Source organism: Microtus pennsylvanicus, chromosome 1 (assembly GCF_037038515.1).
Source record: "Microtus pennsylvanicus isolate mMicPen1 chromosome 1, mMicPen1.hap1, whole genome shotgun sequence".
Lineage (NCBI taxonomy): Eukaryota > Metazoa > Chordata > Mammalia > Rodentia > Cricetidae > Microtus > Microtus pennsylvanicus.
In genome coordinates, this window is record NC_134579.1 from 74,040,972 (window position 1) to 74,055,979 (window position 15,008).

General features: G+C 43.5%; 1 protein-coding gene across 4 annotated transcripts in view; it reads right to left on the bottom strand.

Moving 5' to 3' along the window:
- The window catches only part of Yeats2 (YEATS domain containing 2), a 96,022-nt gene extending 82,019 nt beyond the window's left edge, over positions 1 to 14,003 (bottom strand). For 2 of the 4 annotated variants that reach the window (XM_075968960.1, XM_075968978.1), the window contains exons 1-2: positions 13,845 to 13,995; positions 180 to 298 (exon numbers count right to left, since the gene is read on the bottom strand). In XM_075968960.1, coding sequence (XP_075825075.1) covers positions 180 to 279 — 100 coding nt within the window. In that variant the 5' untranslated portion in view covers positions 280 to 298; positions 13,845 to 13,995. Of the gene's footprint in view, positions 1 to 179; positions 299 to 13,492; positions 13,612 to 13,844 lie in introns of those variants that run through there. The other 2 variants (XM_075968969.1, XM_075968987.1) reach the window with 2 other exon arrangements.
- Positions 14,004 to 15,008: the final 1,005 nt, after the last annotated feature.

Sequence of the window (15,008 nt, forward strand, 5' to 3'; positions counted from 1 at the left end):
ATATGTAACAACAGCTAAGACTCACAGCTTGCTTTCCCTCTAGACTACTTGATATGCTCCACATGGCGTACTGCAGAGCACTTTGGCTTGTGTACAAAGACAGATGTTCATGTAGATTCTATAAATCCTGTATATAGCAACATCAGCGAAGTTGAGTCTAAAAGCAACTCAATGTCTACCTGAACTCTCAATCGCTTTATGCCGCTTATTTGGAAGGGCCACAGACACATCCTCATAATCAGGGTCGGTTTCTTTAATCGTTCGCTTGATTCCAGACATGGTGACATTCAATTCTTCACTGTGAAGCAATAACAAACACATGAATAGTACTATGAAATACTGGCATGTATAAATGTTTATGCACACACACAAAGGTAATCAATAAACACTATAAATACTGGTACTTATAAGCCTGTGCACACACAGGACGAATATAACTGGTCTGAAAAGCTTGAATCCAGAAATGTTTCAACCTCAGGAATTTTAGATTTTCTGGTTAGAGATGCTCCACTCTAGATGTCTGTGGATACTTAGCCAACATTAAGTTTCCAGAAACATTATCAGCATGGCTATTTGTTCAAAAGACCAGATCTCCCTTCCAAGGAAAAATTCTTTAACTAAGTTGCATAACATATTGCTCCATTGCTCACATTTTCTTTCTTCCTTTTTTGTTTTTGATTTTTTTTCTTGCTTGTTTGTTTGTTTTATTTTGTTTTGAAACAGGGTCTCTCCTTGTATCCCTAGTTGTCCTGAAGCCCATTGTAGACCAGGCTGACCTTGAACTCCAGGGATCCTCTATCCTCTGCCACTGTCTCCCAAGTACTGGGATTAAAAGCATATGCCACCATGACTGGCCCTGTTGACACTTTTCAGAAAAAGTCTAGCTTGTGTTTATGTGTGTGTATGAGAAAGAGAAAATAAATCAGACTTTGACATAAGCATATTTCAAAGCATGAACAGTATAGTTCAGGGCTCATTCCAATATGCATACCCGACCTCTGGTACTTCTACAGTGCTTGCTACATCAGTTACTCAATGAAATACCCCCTGATCTTTTAGTATTATCTATAATAAACACAACCGTGTACTTATATTAAATTACTGGATAACTTTGCAGTATGGTAAATAAGCCAGCCTTACATATAAATGCTTGAATAAAACAATCCCACAAATCCTCTAATTTCACAATGTTTCATATATTAGCCATTAACTACACGTGGCTACTTAAAACTAAATTGATTAAAATTAAATAAAGTGGGGCTGGAGATGGCTCAGCAGTTAAGAGAACTGGCTGCTCTTCTGGGGGACCTAGGTTGGATTCCCAGCACTCACAGGGCAGCTAACAACCAGTAACTACAGTTTCAAAGGATCTGACTCCCCCTTCTAATTTTCACAGAACCAGGCGTGCATGTGGTTCACAGACATACATGCAGGCAAAACACCCACCCATACACAACAAAATTAAATACAATCATGAATAAATAAAATTAAAAAATGTAATTCCTTTTCTTTGGGCCACAGTGCAGTTTTGACATTGCCTGTGCTCAACAGCCATTAGAAGTTAGACACTGCTGCACCGGGCAGCACAGACAGGGATGTTTCTATCACCGTATAACACCTGCTGGACACTGTTCCTCTTCTAAACTGTTTCCTAACATGAGCCAGCTTAAGAATAAAAACAATAACAGCAATAGAAATGTAACAGTAGCCACATAAAGATTTTTAGCAGCAACATATGAAGAGAAATAGGTAAAAGGGTAAAAGTAGTTGATCTTATTTACCTAGCATATCCAAAATACTGCCATCTCACTAATCTAACCAATATGAACAGGTCAGTATTGAGATTTTACATTACTGCACTTTTACCAGGTCTTTAGGTTTTGTACATGCACAGCACATCTTAATTTGCACTAGATGTTTCAAAGACTCGACTAATGGCCTGAGGCTAGTGGGCTCCCTTAGTGGGCAGTCTGAACCACTAATGAGCAGATAAAGAAAACAGGTGGGGGGGGGTGGAGAAGGAGCTCAGTGGCACAGCAAGGCAAAGGGAGACAAGGGGTGCAGAACAAGCAGGTCCCTACCCTGATGACTTAACACCAAAGACTGCTGCATGAGTCCCAAACCTGTGCTCCACCGCTAAGACAAACTAACCCAAATACACATTACCTATTTCTTGGGGTGCTTATTTTAAAGGAAGGTAGGTGCGGTGGGACATATCCATATACCTAACACTAAGGAAGTGGATCATCAGAGTAAGGACAGCCCAACCAACATAGTAAGAACCTGAATTGAAAATGAAAAAAAGGGTGCGGTCCTGTAAAAACATCAATGATCTTAAGAATGTAACATCAGAATCCAGCCTTGCTCAGGTCTCACAGATACTGACTGGTACCCAACTGGAGACACTGTTGCATCCCAGCTGGCAAACTCCGCCTCTATTCTCCACCCTGTCCTTTGCTTCCTGCCTGAGAATCAGAGAGCCTGTCATGAACTGCTATGTATGCTCACAAGTGTAAGATGGAGCAGGGGACAAGCCCAGTGACCAAAAGTGTTAGCTCTTCTTCCAAAAGACCAGGGTTTAATTCCCAGCACTTGCACCCACATGGTGGCCAGCCAGTCCATAACTCCTGTTCCAGAGGAGTCAATGTCCTCTTCTGGCCTCCACAGACACCGCACAAACATTCATACATGCAGGGAAAAAAAACACACACACACACAAAACAAAAAGAAATCTAAAAAAAAAAAAAATGGTCCTAGTGTCTCCTTCCTTTACCATGTGGGAGACTCTCGGGTGCTGGGCCTGAACTCCTCTCTTGGAAGCCCCCCACCCCGTCTGTCTGTCCATGATGCTAAAAATCTTTCAAATAAACTCATCATTCCCCAAAAATCCCTCTCAGTGTCCTCTTAAACTGTCCACCCCGATCTAAGACCTAGCTACTTATTTTATATGGAAATGCCTTAAAACACAAGATAGTAAAATTCATTTTTTCACTCGAAAAATATTTTTTAAATGTTGTGTTCATTGAAACGTAAGACAAAAACATCAATTTAAAAGCACCTCAGCTCTTCATTTAGTCCTTCCACTAAGAAAAAGAAAACAAACACAGAAAGCCTGCTGTGGGGCCGCTAATCACAGCACTTGGGGATCCAGGAATGCAGCCGGCCTCCGCTACAGATCAGAATGGAGGCCAACTAAGGTGTAGCAGATCTTGTCTCAAACACTATGCAGGGCCAGACAGCTGGCTCCGCACACAAGAGCACGGCTTGCTCTTCCCGAGGACTTCAGTCTGATTCCCAGCGCCCACATAGTGGCCTGCAGCTGACTGCAGCTCCAGCTCCAGAGGATCTGAGGGCCTCTTCTGACCCCTGCTGTCACCAGGCACCCAAATAGTACAGAGACATGCAGACAACACACACACACCCACACCCACACACCCACACACACACACACACACACACACACAAAATAACAGTAAAAATAAAAATAAAACAGAAAACAAAGGGGGCACTCAAGAGCACTGAATTAGCTTATGCCAGAGACAGTCACCTGATTCAGGCAAGAGTGAATCATTATATGATAGATACAGAAATCCTGGATAACAATTTGTTTGTTTATAAAGTTGCTGTTTTGGGTAATAACACTAAATTTTGAAATATTCCAAAAAGCAAGCAACATTTGAGTGTCCTATCATGCAAAGTTTGTTCATAACTATGAATTATCTGCTGTAATTTAGAACATAAGTACTTTTGGAAGTCTGGGATCTATTTTTTTTTTTAAAGTTAGTAAAAAGAGGGGCTAAGTAGGGATGTAGCTCAGCTGGTAGGATGCTGGCTAAGCGGGCATGAAGTTCTGGGTTCAATCCCTAGCATTACATTCAAACAAACCAGCTGACGGCAGATACTTGCAATCACAACACTCAGGTGAAGGAGGGGCCATCCTGAGTTACACAGTGAGTTCAAAGCCAGCCTGGACCCTCAGAGAACCTGCTTCAAAAGACAGATATACAGTCAGAAAGACTGTTTTGTCTTTGGTTTTGTAATTAAGTTTTGTCAATCTGGGAGTATCTTGGTGATATACAGAAAAAAAATCAACAAACCTAAAAAAAATTAAAAGAAAAAGAAATAACACAGATTTTTTAAAAAACAAGATGCCTAATTTATTTTTATTACATATAAATGTGTGTTTGGGAGGGGGTGTATATCCACATGAGTGCAGGTGCCTACAGAGGCTTTGGATCCTCTGGAGTTGGAGTTAACAGGCTACTATGTGGATGCTGGAAACTGAACCCAGGGCCCCTAGACAATCAGCCAGTACTCTTTAACTGTTGAACAATCTCTCCAGTCCCTAATTTTTTACAAATAACACCAAACAACAAGACACAAAAATCTACTCGCAGGAATCAAATCCCAGCAGCTCTTTAAACCCATTCCTGAACCATCATTTCCTCAATGGTCACCTAATTTTTGGAAAGTGTGCCATAAAGCATACGGCATTCTTGTAAAGACAAGTCCAGACGGAAGATCACTTTCACCTATCTATGGGATTCATAATGGGTAGTGTCCTCCTCCCACTTCCCAAACAATCACAAAATAAGAAAGATGGATGAGGAGGACAGGCAAGTTCACTGAAAACAAAGTCCGGCTGTTGTATTCTCACTCCAAGGATAAAACAAACTATGCCCTTGCTGTACAAAACTGAGGGTGAGAAGGGAGAAGTGAACCATCAAAGAGGGGAGTGGTAAGGAAGAAACCCTCCGCTGGGTTAATTTAAACGGAGGTAATTTGTTACATTAAGACCCTGGAAAAAGCTGGATGATGGTAGCGCACACCTTTAATTCCAGTACTCAGGAGATAGATGCAGGCAGATCGCTCCGCGTTTTGAGGCCAGCCTGGTCTACAGAGCAAGTTCTAGGACAGTCAGGGCTACACAGAGAAACCCTGTCTCAGAAAACAACAACAAAATCCCCAAAACCTTGGAATGAAGCTTCCCACTGTCATCTTAAAGTATATTTAAGTTTCAGCTAAACATATTAAGGAGTGGGGCTGGAGAGATGGCTCAGCGGTTAAGAGCACTAACTCTTCTTTGAGGTTCTAAGTTCAATTCCCAGCAACCACATGGTGGCTCACAACCATCTATAATGAGATCTGGTGCCCTTTTCAGGGGTGCAGGTACACGTGCAGGCAGAGTATTGTATTCATAATAAATAAATAAATAAGTTTTTTAAAAAAACATATTAAGGAGTTAGCAATTATCCTGCAATTTTTGGAATAATTCAGGTTCAAAAACAATAGATACTGTATAGTAAATTACAGCTAAGGCTAGGCACATCTGCAGAGGCATATTCCCTTACATGGGAGTATAACTGTGTAATTAAGCATAGTTACTATATTACATTTTGAATTTATGGAAAGGATATTCAAGTAGGTTTTTCTTTGCTTTGTTTGGGAACAAGGTTTCAGTATGTAGCCCTAGCTGGCCTGGGACTCTGAAATTTGCCTGCCTTAGCCACCTGAGTACTGGGATTAAAGGCACAGAACCCAGAGTTCTTAGATGAGCCAATTCAACTTGGAAACAAAGTGTTTGCTAATCCCAAACTTTCAATCAGGGGAAACTGGAACAAGCACTGAGATGGAGATGTGAATCTTTTATCCTCAGTTTGTCTGTGGGAGTGAATTTACTAAACCCAAATCAAATACAGAGAAATGAAATGCTGAGACTAAAATAAAACCATTTCTCTCATCTATACCTCCAACTTAATTTCTCCCACAATACCTCTGGAGAGTCAATCCCAATGCCTCACTTGGCAGGCTAAGCCTGTTACCACACATCTCTGGCCTCCAACTTAGTTTTTATCTCACTAAAACAACTTCATCATAGAAAACAAATGTTGCCAATTTAAACTTTAAAAATAAATATAAAAATAACTCTTTTCATAAACAATATAATGAAACAAATGTTACTACTTAAACCTATCCTGTTCATTCAAATAGCAGAAAAACAAGTGAGTTTTGACAATGGTAACATTTATTTAGGGGTCTATACTTTGGAAACATAAAAAGTGCCAGGTATCTGAGCATGCCTGCAGTCCTACACTAGAAGGCAGGACGACTGCCGCAAGTTCATGGACAGTTTCATCTGTAGTGTGAGCTCTAGGCCATGAAGAGACACACAGCAAAACCTGTGTCAAAACCCAAAGATAAACAAACTAAAATAAAAATGTATTAACTACATAATACTGCCACAGAGGTTTGCTTATTTATTTGTCGAGATAGGAACTCTCTATGTAGACCAGGCTGGTCTTGAATTCTTAGAGAGCTGCCTGCCTCCCAAGTGCTAGGATTAAAGCATGTGCCACCACACCAAGCCCATTACTGGAATGTTGGGGAATATTATTTTAAGATGTGTTTGTTTAAGCTGCATTTTAAACTCTGTGAAGCTGTGTTACTGTGCCTGTCTAAAACACTTGATGGTCCTAATAAAGAGATGAATGGCCAACAGCAAGGCAGAGCAAGGATAGGCGGGGCTAGCAGGCAGAGTATAAACAGAAGGAGAACCAAGGAAAAGGAGTAACAGAAGAAACAGGACATCAGGGGCCAGCCACCCAGCTACACAGCGAGTTACAGAGAAAGAAAGTAAAGAAAGTAAAAGTCTAGAAGCAAAAGATAGTCAAGGTAATTTAAGAAAAGCTGGCAAAAAAAAGAAAAAGCTAAGAATAAGCCTTTGTGTGATTTTGTTTTTTGGAAGCTGGGTGGTATGCACCCCTAAAAGTCAAAAGAGTAAAATATCCCACAACACTGGAAACTTTGTTTGTCTTGTTTTGTTTTTGTCTTTTGAGACAGGCTCTCTCTGTGTAACATCCCTGCCTGTCCTGGAACCCACTTTGTAGACGAGGCTGGCCTCAGACTCACAGAGATCTGCCTGCCTCTGTCTTCAGAGCACTGGAATTAAAGATGTGCATCACCACTGCTAGACTTGGAAACGCTGACTAAAAGGTCTCAGTTCCCGGATTCTTGAATTTTAGCAAAAAAGAAAACGGAAAGGCACAGTTTTAAATTTTCTCATTTTGTGCAATATAATCTAAATAAACAGACCACTGCATTAAAAAAAAGTCTCAGTTCTCATTTCAGGGAAGACCTAGAACCCTAGAACCCATACGGAATTTGGCCATCTCACATGAGATGCAGCCAATTTTCAAGGCAAGAAGTAAAATCTGACACATTAAGGCTCTTGGGGAGACTCGCCATAGACTACACCAAGTATCTTGTCAATAATTTTATATTCGTTAGGGCATGAGACTTTTGGAACTAATGAGATCTGCACACTCTCTGTTTGGCAGTGGGGATGTGGTAGGACACAGCACAAACCGCACCCCTTGCAGGCAGGACGTTCCTAAAGATCCAGGCAGTGATTCAATGCTCCTTCGTCCTCCTTTCCAAATTCTTCAGGTCAGACAAAACTTTCTGCAGTGTGAACAAGACAACCAGCATTCCCATAGTAACTATCAGAACAAGAAATCTATAACCCACTCCAGAACTCCGCACAGAATGCAAAACTGGTACACTTACTCAATAGTGACTCAAGCAACGAAGATGAATCTCGGTCTTTGAAGCCAGAGAAAGGAACCAAACAAGGGTATATCCTGAAGGATTCCATTTCCTTTTTTTTTTTTTTTTTTTTTTTTGGTTTTTCGAGACAGGGTTTCTCTGTGGCTTTGGAGCCTGTCCTGGAACTAGCTCTGTAGACCAGGCTGGTCTCGAACTCACAGAGATCCGCCTGCCTCTGCCTCCCGAGTGCTGGGATTAAAGGCATGTGCCACCACCCGGCTAGGATTCTATTTCTTAAATCCCTCAACAGACAAATAAACGCATGGTCAGAGGAACAACTTCTTTTTTGTTTTGTTTTTCAAAATAGAGTTTCTCTGTGTAGCCCTGGCTGTCCTGAAACTCACTCTGTGACTAGATTGATCAGAGAAACTTGAAAGTAGCTGGTGATGACTAACTTGGGAGAGAATAAAGGCTCTTTCAGGTGACCATGTCTTATATATTAGTTAGAGTGTAAATTAAAAGGAAAGTCAGCCAATTGTACATTTAAGAATCTGTTTCACTGTATGCAAACTATACCTGATAAGCATTATAAAAGATTTTTCTTATCATGTCACTACCTGTTTGCTGTGACATGACCTGCTAACTTCCATGCCCTGGCCCCTTTCTAGTCTTGATCTCAGATCCAGGTACAAGGTACATTGCCCTTCTCTGTCCCTCAAATATTCTCGAATGTTCTGCACTTCTGTGTTTCTGGTTCCTTCTGCCTTAGAAGTTCATCCTCTGGGTTAGCGTTCATCAGATCCAAGCTCAAACACCCACTTCATCTGAAAAGGTCTTCCTTGAGCACCTCACCCAACATTTCTTCTCCACACCCTTCCTCCAAAGTGTCTGAAAATATTCACTAAACTGTTCCAAAGTAGCTAAAAGACCAGCCACGGTAGAAATTCCCACAGCAAACATAACTACTAGCATTCACAGCTCCCTTTGTCACATTTGCAAATCTATATTATGTTCCACCTTAAACACACGACTACTACAGGAGAGCCTGGAGGCACAAGTCTTTAATCCTAGTACTTCAAAGGAAGAGACAGACCAGAGCTCTATGAGTTCAAGGTTAACCTGGTCTAAGCAATAAGTCAGGATAGCAAGGAATACACAGTGTGGCCGCGTCTTTAAAAGAAAAAAAAACCATCAAAATTGAGAGGTATGCTCCCGCCCCCATGAGAAGTCCCCGTCCTAGCCTTTCTAAGTGCTGAGAGTACAGGCATGACTGACCACACCAACTACCCTTGGTGTTGGCATTTTTTTACCACCATGTAACTAATAGTTGCCTCTCTTCACTCCTCTGACCAGAAGAATTGCACAGCCCTTGCCTACTGAAAGCGAATTCTACCTCTGCAGAATTAAAGTTCCCATGCCTAAACACACAATCCACCTTCCAATGGACTCAGATTTTACTTTGACCTTTCCATATTACAACACTCTTCATCCTTCAAGAATCAAAGGAAAATCCAACTCACCCATGTTGTAAACCCCAACCTTAGAAACTCCTCTGTAGCTCAGGCAGACCTTGAACTTACACAATCCTCTTGTTTTAACTTAAACAGCTTAAGTTACAAGTCTGTAATGCCCAGCCAGAACCTGGGTGAATGCTTCCGCAATCCCAAGACACGCCAATCAAGTGTTTAAGGTTATATGTTGACTAGTGGCATACGACTCTAAGCCTAGCACTGGGAGGAATAGGGCAGGCTGATTGTGAGGATCCTGAGTTCAAAGCCAGGCTGAGCTGCATATCCAGACCTCTCTCTCTTCCCTATAGCCAGGCATGGTGACTCACAACGGTAACCTCGGCACCGGGGAGGCGGAGAGAAAAAGGAGAATTGCCAAGAGTTTGTGGCCTGTTTGTCATACTCAGGGAACTCTAGGCCAGCCAGGGCTACAGAGTATAGGCCTGCCCCACCTCCAACCCCTCCCTTAAAATTCATAAATACGAATTTATAAGCCTACACAAACTCACCACCAACAACAAATAGCAACTTTTGTCTCTTGTACTGCTGCAAAGGGAACCCAGGCCCTTGACAGCGCTTCACTGAGCTCCACCTCCAGTTTTTCCCTCGCCACACAGACCAAAGGATATGAAAACACATTCTTGTTTTTCTGCGAGGGAAAAGTTCACTGGCCTGATCCTCCAACAGGCAGTAGCATACAGACTGACAAGAGGAGTGGATTAAAGTCACAGTGGCCGATTTAAAGAAGAGGCAACCAAGAGTAAAGATAAAATCTAAAATCCACAGTTGAGGGCTGGAGAGCTGTTTTAGGGGTTAAGAGCGCTTGCTCCTGCATAAGTCCCAGGATCGAGGAGTCCCAAAACCCACATGGTGACTCACACCACGTCTAAGTACAATTGCAAGGGGTCCTCTTCTGACCTCCATAGACACCAGGAACTCATGTGGTACACATACATACCTACAAACAAAATGCTCATACACATAAAAAAAAAAAGAATCAAGAAAAGAAAAATCCATGATGGCAGGGTAGAGAGATGGATCCAGGATCCGTGGATCATTTCCTGCATAGCCATTAGGATCAGAAGTCAGATTTGGACCCAAGCAATCATAGAACCTAGGTGTACCACAAATGCCTCTAATTCTAGCTCTGAGGGATCTGATGCACAGGCGGCACTCCCATGCATATACATTTACAGATAATATAGAAAATAAATAGTTCTTTAAATGCATGATTGCATGGGACTAGTCATTCCCATTGTTTCTGAGACTATAGCAAGCAGAGGAAATGAAATATTCCCAAATGAGGGTAAGGGACAGCCTAGGCGGGCTGTATGCACAGAGCTATGATGTAAATCTTAGTTCTCCACACATGCACACACAGCAGGCATGTGCATGACCTAGAGCTTCTCACATGCTATGTAACTGCTGTACCACAGAGCTATATATCCCCCATCCCTCCCTCCACCTGGGACTTCGTACTTTATTCGGAGTCGTGGCTTTGCTAAGTTGCTCAGGCTGACCTTGAACTTACTCTGTAGCTTTGAGCTAGTGATTTTCTGCTTAAAAAAAAAAAGTTTATCTACACCTGGACTCTTTTAAGCTTTTTTGCTTGTTTGTTTTTTAATGTGTATTCATGTTTTGCCTACCTGTACGTAAGTGTAATGCATATGTGCCTCATTCCCACAGAAGACAAGAGGCCACTGGGTCCCTTCAACCTAGAGGTAAGGGTTGGTTGTAAGCAACCATGTGGGTGCTGGGAAGCGAACCCGGATCCCCTGCAAGAACAGCAACTGTTCTTAACCACTGAGGCATGTCTCTAGATTAAAAAGACTTATTTTTATTTAAGTGTACACATATAAGCTGTGTGTATGCATATGCATTCAGGAGCCCTTGGAGATCAGAAAGGGAATAGGATCCCTTGGAGCTGGAATTACATACAGTTGTGAGCAGCCTGACAAGGCTGCTGGGAACTAATCTTGGGACCTCCAAGAGCAGCAAGTGCTCTTAAATTGCTGAATTGCTGTGCCAACTCTCCAGCTCCGTGACCCTTCTGCTTTCATCATGCAAGTACCTGGGGTTACAGGCCTGCACCACAAGCCTCGCTCTTCTTACAGTCTATAATAAAAAGGTATTCTAGCTGGGCATGGTGATGTCACTTAATCCCATCACATATGCAGAAGCACCAAGTGTTTGCGGCTACCCTTGGCTGTGTGAATTCAAGGCTCCTGTTCGAAGTAACTAAATTAAGTTACCAACCCAGCAAACTACAGCACGCCAAACAATACACAGCAGGCAGCACTTAAAACTGTAGATTTTACAGAGAAGCTTTGACATGCTATTCTCAAGTCAGTCATGTTTAATAGCTAAAGAATATTTACCAATGAATCAGAAAACAAAAAAGTAGAAAATAAAAAATAAAATAAAAATAAAAAAAGTAAAAAATAAAAAGTCATACTTCAGCAAACAAAAGGCCCTGGGTTTCATTTCCAAGCACTCAAAACAAGGTCTTCACGACAGAACAGGAATGTTGGAGAGATGGCTCAGTAGTTAAGGGCATTATTGATTGCTCTTTCACAGAACTCATCCAGGTCCGAATCCCAGGACCCACGATGGCTCACAATAGTCTGTAACTCCAGTTCCAGAGGCTCTGACACCCTCTTTTGGCCTTGTAGATGCCTCGTGATTGTGGTGTACGATACATGCAGGCAAAACACTCATACACTTAAAATTAAAATTCTTAAACTCTTGAAAAAAGGTTAAAATATGCCTGTAGCCAAAAAGGGCTAGGGATAAGCCTCAGGGGAAGTGTGTGTGCAGACACGTGTGGGTAAGTGGCACACACAGGGAGGTCAGAGAACAACTTAAGCGAGTGGGCTATTTATTTCTTTCTAGCATGTGGGTCATGCGGATGGAACTAAGACCACCTTGCCAGTCCAAAAGAATCAATTCCTACTCTTGGTACTTAAAAAGCCCTCTTGGTTTCCAGAGAGGAAATTCAATTTTGTTTCTTTTCTGTCCTTTGATTAAACTTTTAATTCTGAGTTTTATGCTGTCACATGTAACTGTTTTCTCAACATATTGACCTTGTAACAAATAAGTACTTAGCATTTATTTCATTCAAAATAGAGCCCAAGATTCCCCATCTCAATATACAACACAGTTATCTACCTATTAAGTTGCTCAAAACAGGAATTAAAGAAGCAATGCAAGGTATGTTGGGAAAAGCCTATAATCTCAACTCTCAGGAGGTGGGGACAGAAGGGTCCAGAGTTCAAAGCCAACCTTGGCTACATATTGAGTTTGAAGCCTACCTAAGCTAAATGAGACCCTATTTCAAAACAAAACCAAAATACCCAAAACAAACACACCCACTCTAAAAAGAAACAAATCAAAAAGCATCCCTCAACATGTGGTGCCTCCAAGTCCAGGCTCTCAGCAGCTGAAAAGACAAAGTTCAAGGCCAACATGGGCTACACGAACACCTTGCTAATTCTATCTCCAAAATATCTTACTGTGTTTTCACTCTGTGCATTTCTGTGGACTTAGTCCAGGCTCCCATGAGAGGCTGCATCCTTGACTCTCCAGTTAGCACTGTTGACTTCTTCAATGTAGTGGTTGGATTATGCTACAACCTTCCAAAACCTTTACACAAGCGTCGCACAAAAAGAAAAGTCAGAGCCAGGCGATGGTGGCGCACGCCTTTAATCCCAGCACTCGGGAGGCAGAGGCAGGCGGATCTCTGTGAGTTCGAGACCAGCCTGGTCTACAGAGCTAGTTCCAGGACAGGCTCCAAAGCCACAGAGAAACCCTGTCTGGAAAAACCAAAAAAAAAAAAAAAAAAACAAGTAAAGGTCAGTCAGGTGTGGTGGTACGTGCCTTTAATCCCAGCACTTGGGAGGCAGAGGCAAGTGAATCTCTGAGCTCAAGGCCAGCCTGGTTTACAGAGCGAGTTCCCAAGAAAATCAGAGCTACACAGTGAAACCTTGTCTCAAAGAAAAAGTATAACATTTAAGACATGCACCCTCTCACGCGTTCTGTTTCGGTCTTACCTTTGCAAAAGTCTACACAAACAAATATATACATCCACAGTAATTATTTGTGAAAATTAAAACTTTTCCCCTGTCTTCATATTTAATTTAAGATGAATACTTGTTACTTTTTAAGAGCAACGATACTGCTGAATATATGTAATTTTATGTTATAGTTTACATTAATGAGAAAATGGCATTTTAAAAGTGGGTTGTTTCAGTAATTAACAAGTGCGCCTAAATGAAAACACTAGCAATATCAAAACTAGTAAGATGTGAGTGAGCTGCAGGCAGGACATAGTATTTTCTGTTTAACATAAACACATGCATAATGGAGATGAGCTCTAAACCTTATTGTCCTCTGCAATCTGGCTACAGCCCACCGAGCCGTCTTTCTGGTCAAGTCCTCACTTTCCGAAGCTTCCTCCGGGACCCAGCACCGTCGCACGCCCTCGGGCAGACTCCTCTCAACCTTCCCCAGCCCGGGCAGATTTCTTTGGGCAAATCCAAACTTGCCGAGGCCACCTCGTCTCAGGACCACCCGCAGGTCACCGCGCAGGCTCAGCTGCCGCGCCTGCAAGGAGCCCCGTCTGAGGCTGCGCGGCGGGAAGGACCCTCCCCACGCCGGACCTCGCACCCCGCGGACCAGGGCGCCCACCCGTCCGCGCCGCTGAGTTGTCCGCGCGACCGCGGTGGGGGAGGGGTGCACGTGCCCGCGCCAGACAATGCCCCGCACGCGACGCGCGCCCGCGCGGACACTCACCCTTCCTGTGCGTCCGGCTGCAGCGCGACCCCGCCGGGACCCGGAACCTACACGCGGAGGGAAGGAGCGAGGCGGCCGTGCTCGTGGAACCGCCGCGCGAGGCCCGGGACCCGCCCGCGCGGAAGCTCACGACACACAAGCCCGCCCGCCCGCCGTGCGGCTCCGCCCCGCACGTCAGCTCGGGGGCGGTGCGGCGCGGGCGCGCGCGGCGGAGGCGGGGCCGGCGCGGCCCGGGTAGCGGGAGCAGCCCCTGAACTCTGACCCCGGGCTTCGCACCGTGAGGGGGTTCGACCTCTCGTGAGCTCGTCGTCCGTCGTCCGCTGTCTTTACACGGAACGTTTGAGAGAATACTGGTTCACTCGTAGTCATGGCAATAGTAACTATGGTGACTGTACTGCTGAGCGTGCCATCTTGCGTCAACTCTGCTAAGTGATAGGGGTGTACAAAGCAGCAGTAACCTGCATGGTGCAGTAATACTGGGAGTCTGGGGGCTGAGGCAGGAGCATCACAAGTACAAAGCCTGCCTAGCAACATCGTTAATTCAAAGTAAAAATTGCTTAGAGCAATGCCGCGGGTCTAACCTCCAGCACCATAAAACATTTAAAAACAAAACAAAATCAAAAGGGAAGGAAGGAAAGACAGGAAGAAGGAATTAATCATCACAAATCCTTTTTACTAGATGCAAAAACTGACTGGGATGCAGTGATTTCCCTTCCCCTGGCCCCAGATGTTGGGTAGGCTGAGATCTACAAGGAAAGAAAACCAATGAGGAAGGAAGTTTGGAAATGTTAAAAACAGTGACAATCCATCAAGCCTGGGCTTTCCTTTTAAAATCACTTGAGACCAGCCATCTTCGATACCACCCACCCAAGTCTTTGACTGTAGCCTCCAAGCTGTCCCAGTGTTAGGTATATTTCTTATGACAAGCCTCTCCTGTCGACACAAATAATTCCAATCATACCAAATTAGACCGAATTAAAAATGCCCATGTTTAATAAATGCAGCGCTACCCGGTGGCCGTGAGCATGGCGAGGAAAAGAGAGAGGGGAGACCACATGAAATCCAGAGACTGCACGGTCCCTTTCTGGGCGGCAGCCTAAATAGCCTGTGGGAGTGGTCACCACTTGGAGACAGAGGCAGGCGGATCTCTTGAGTTCAAGGCCA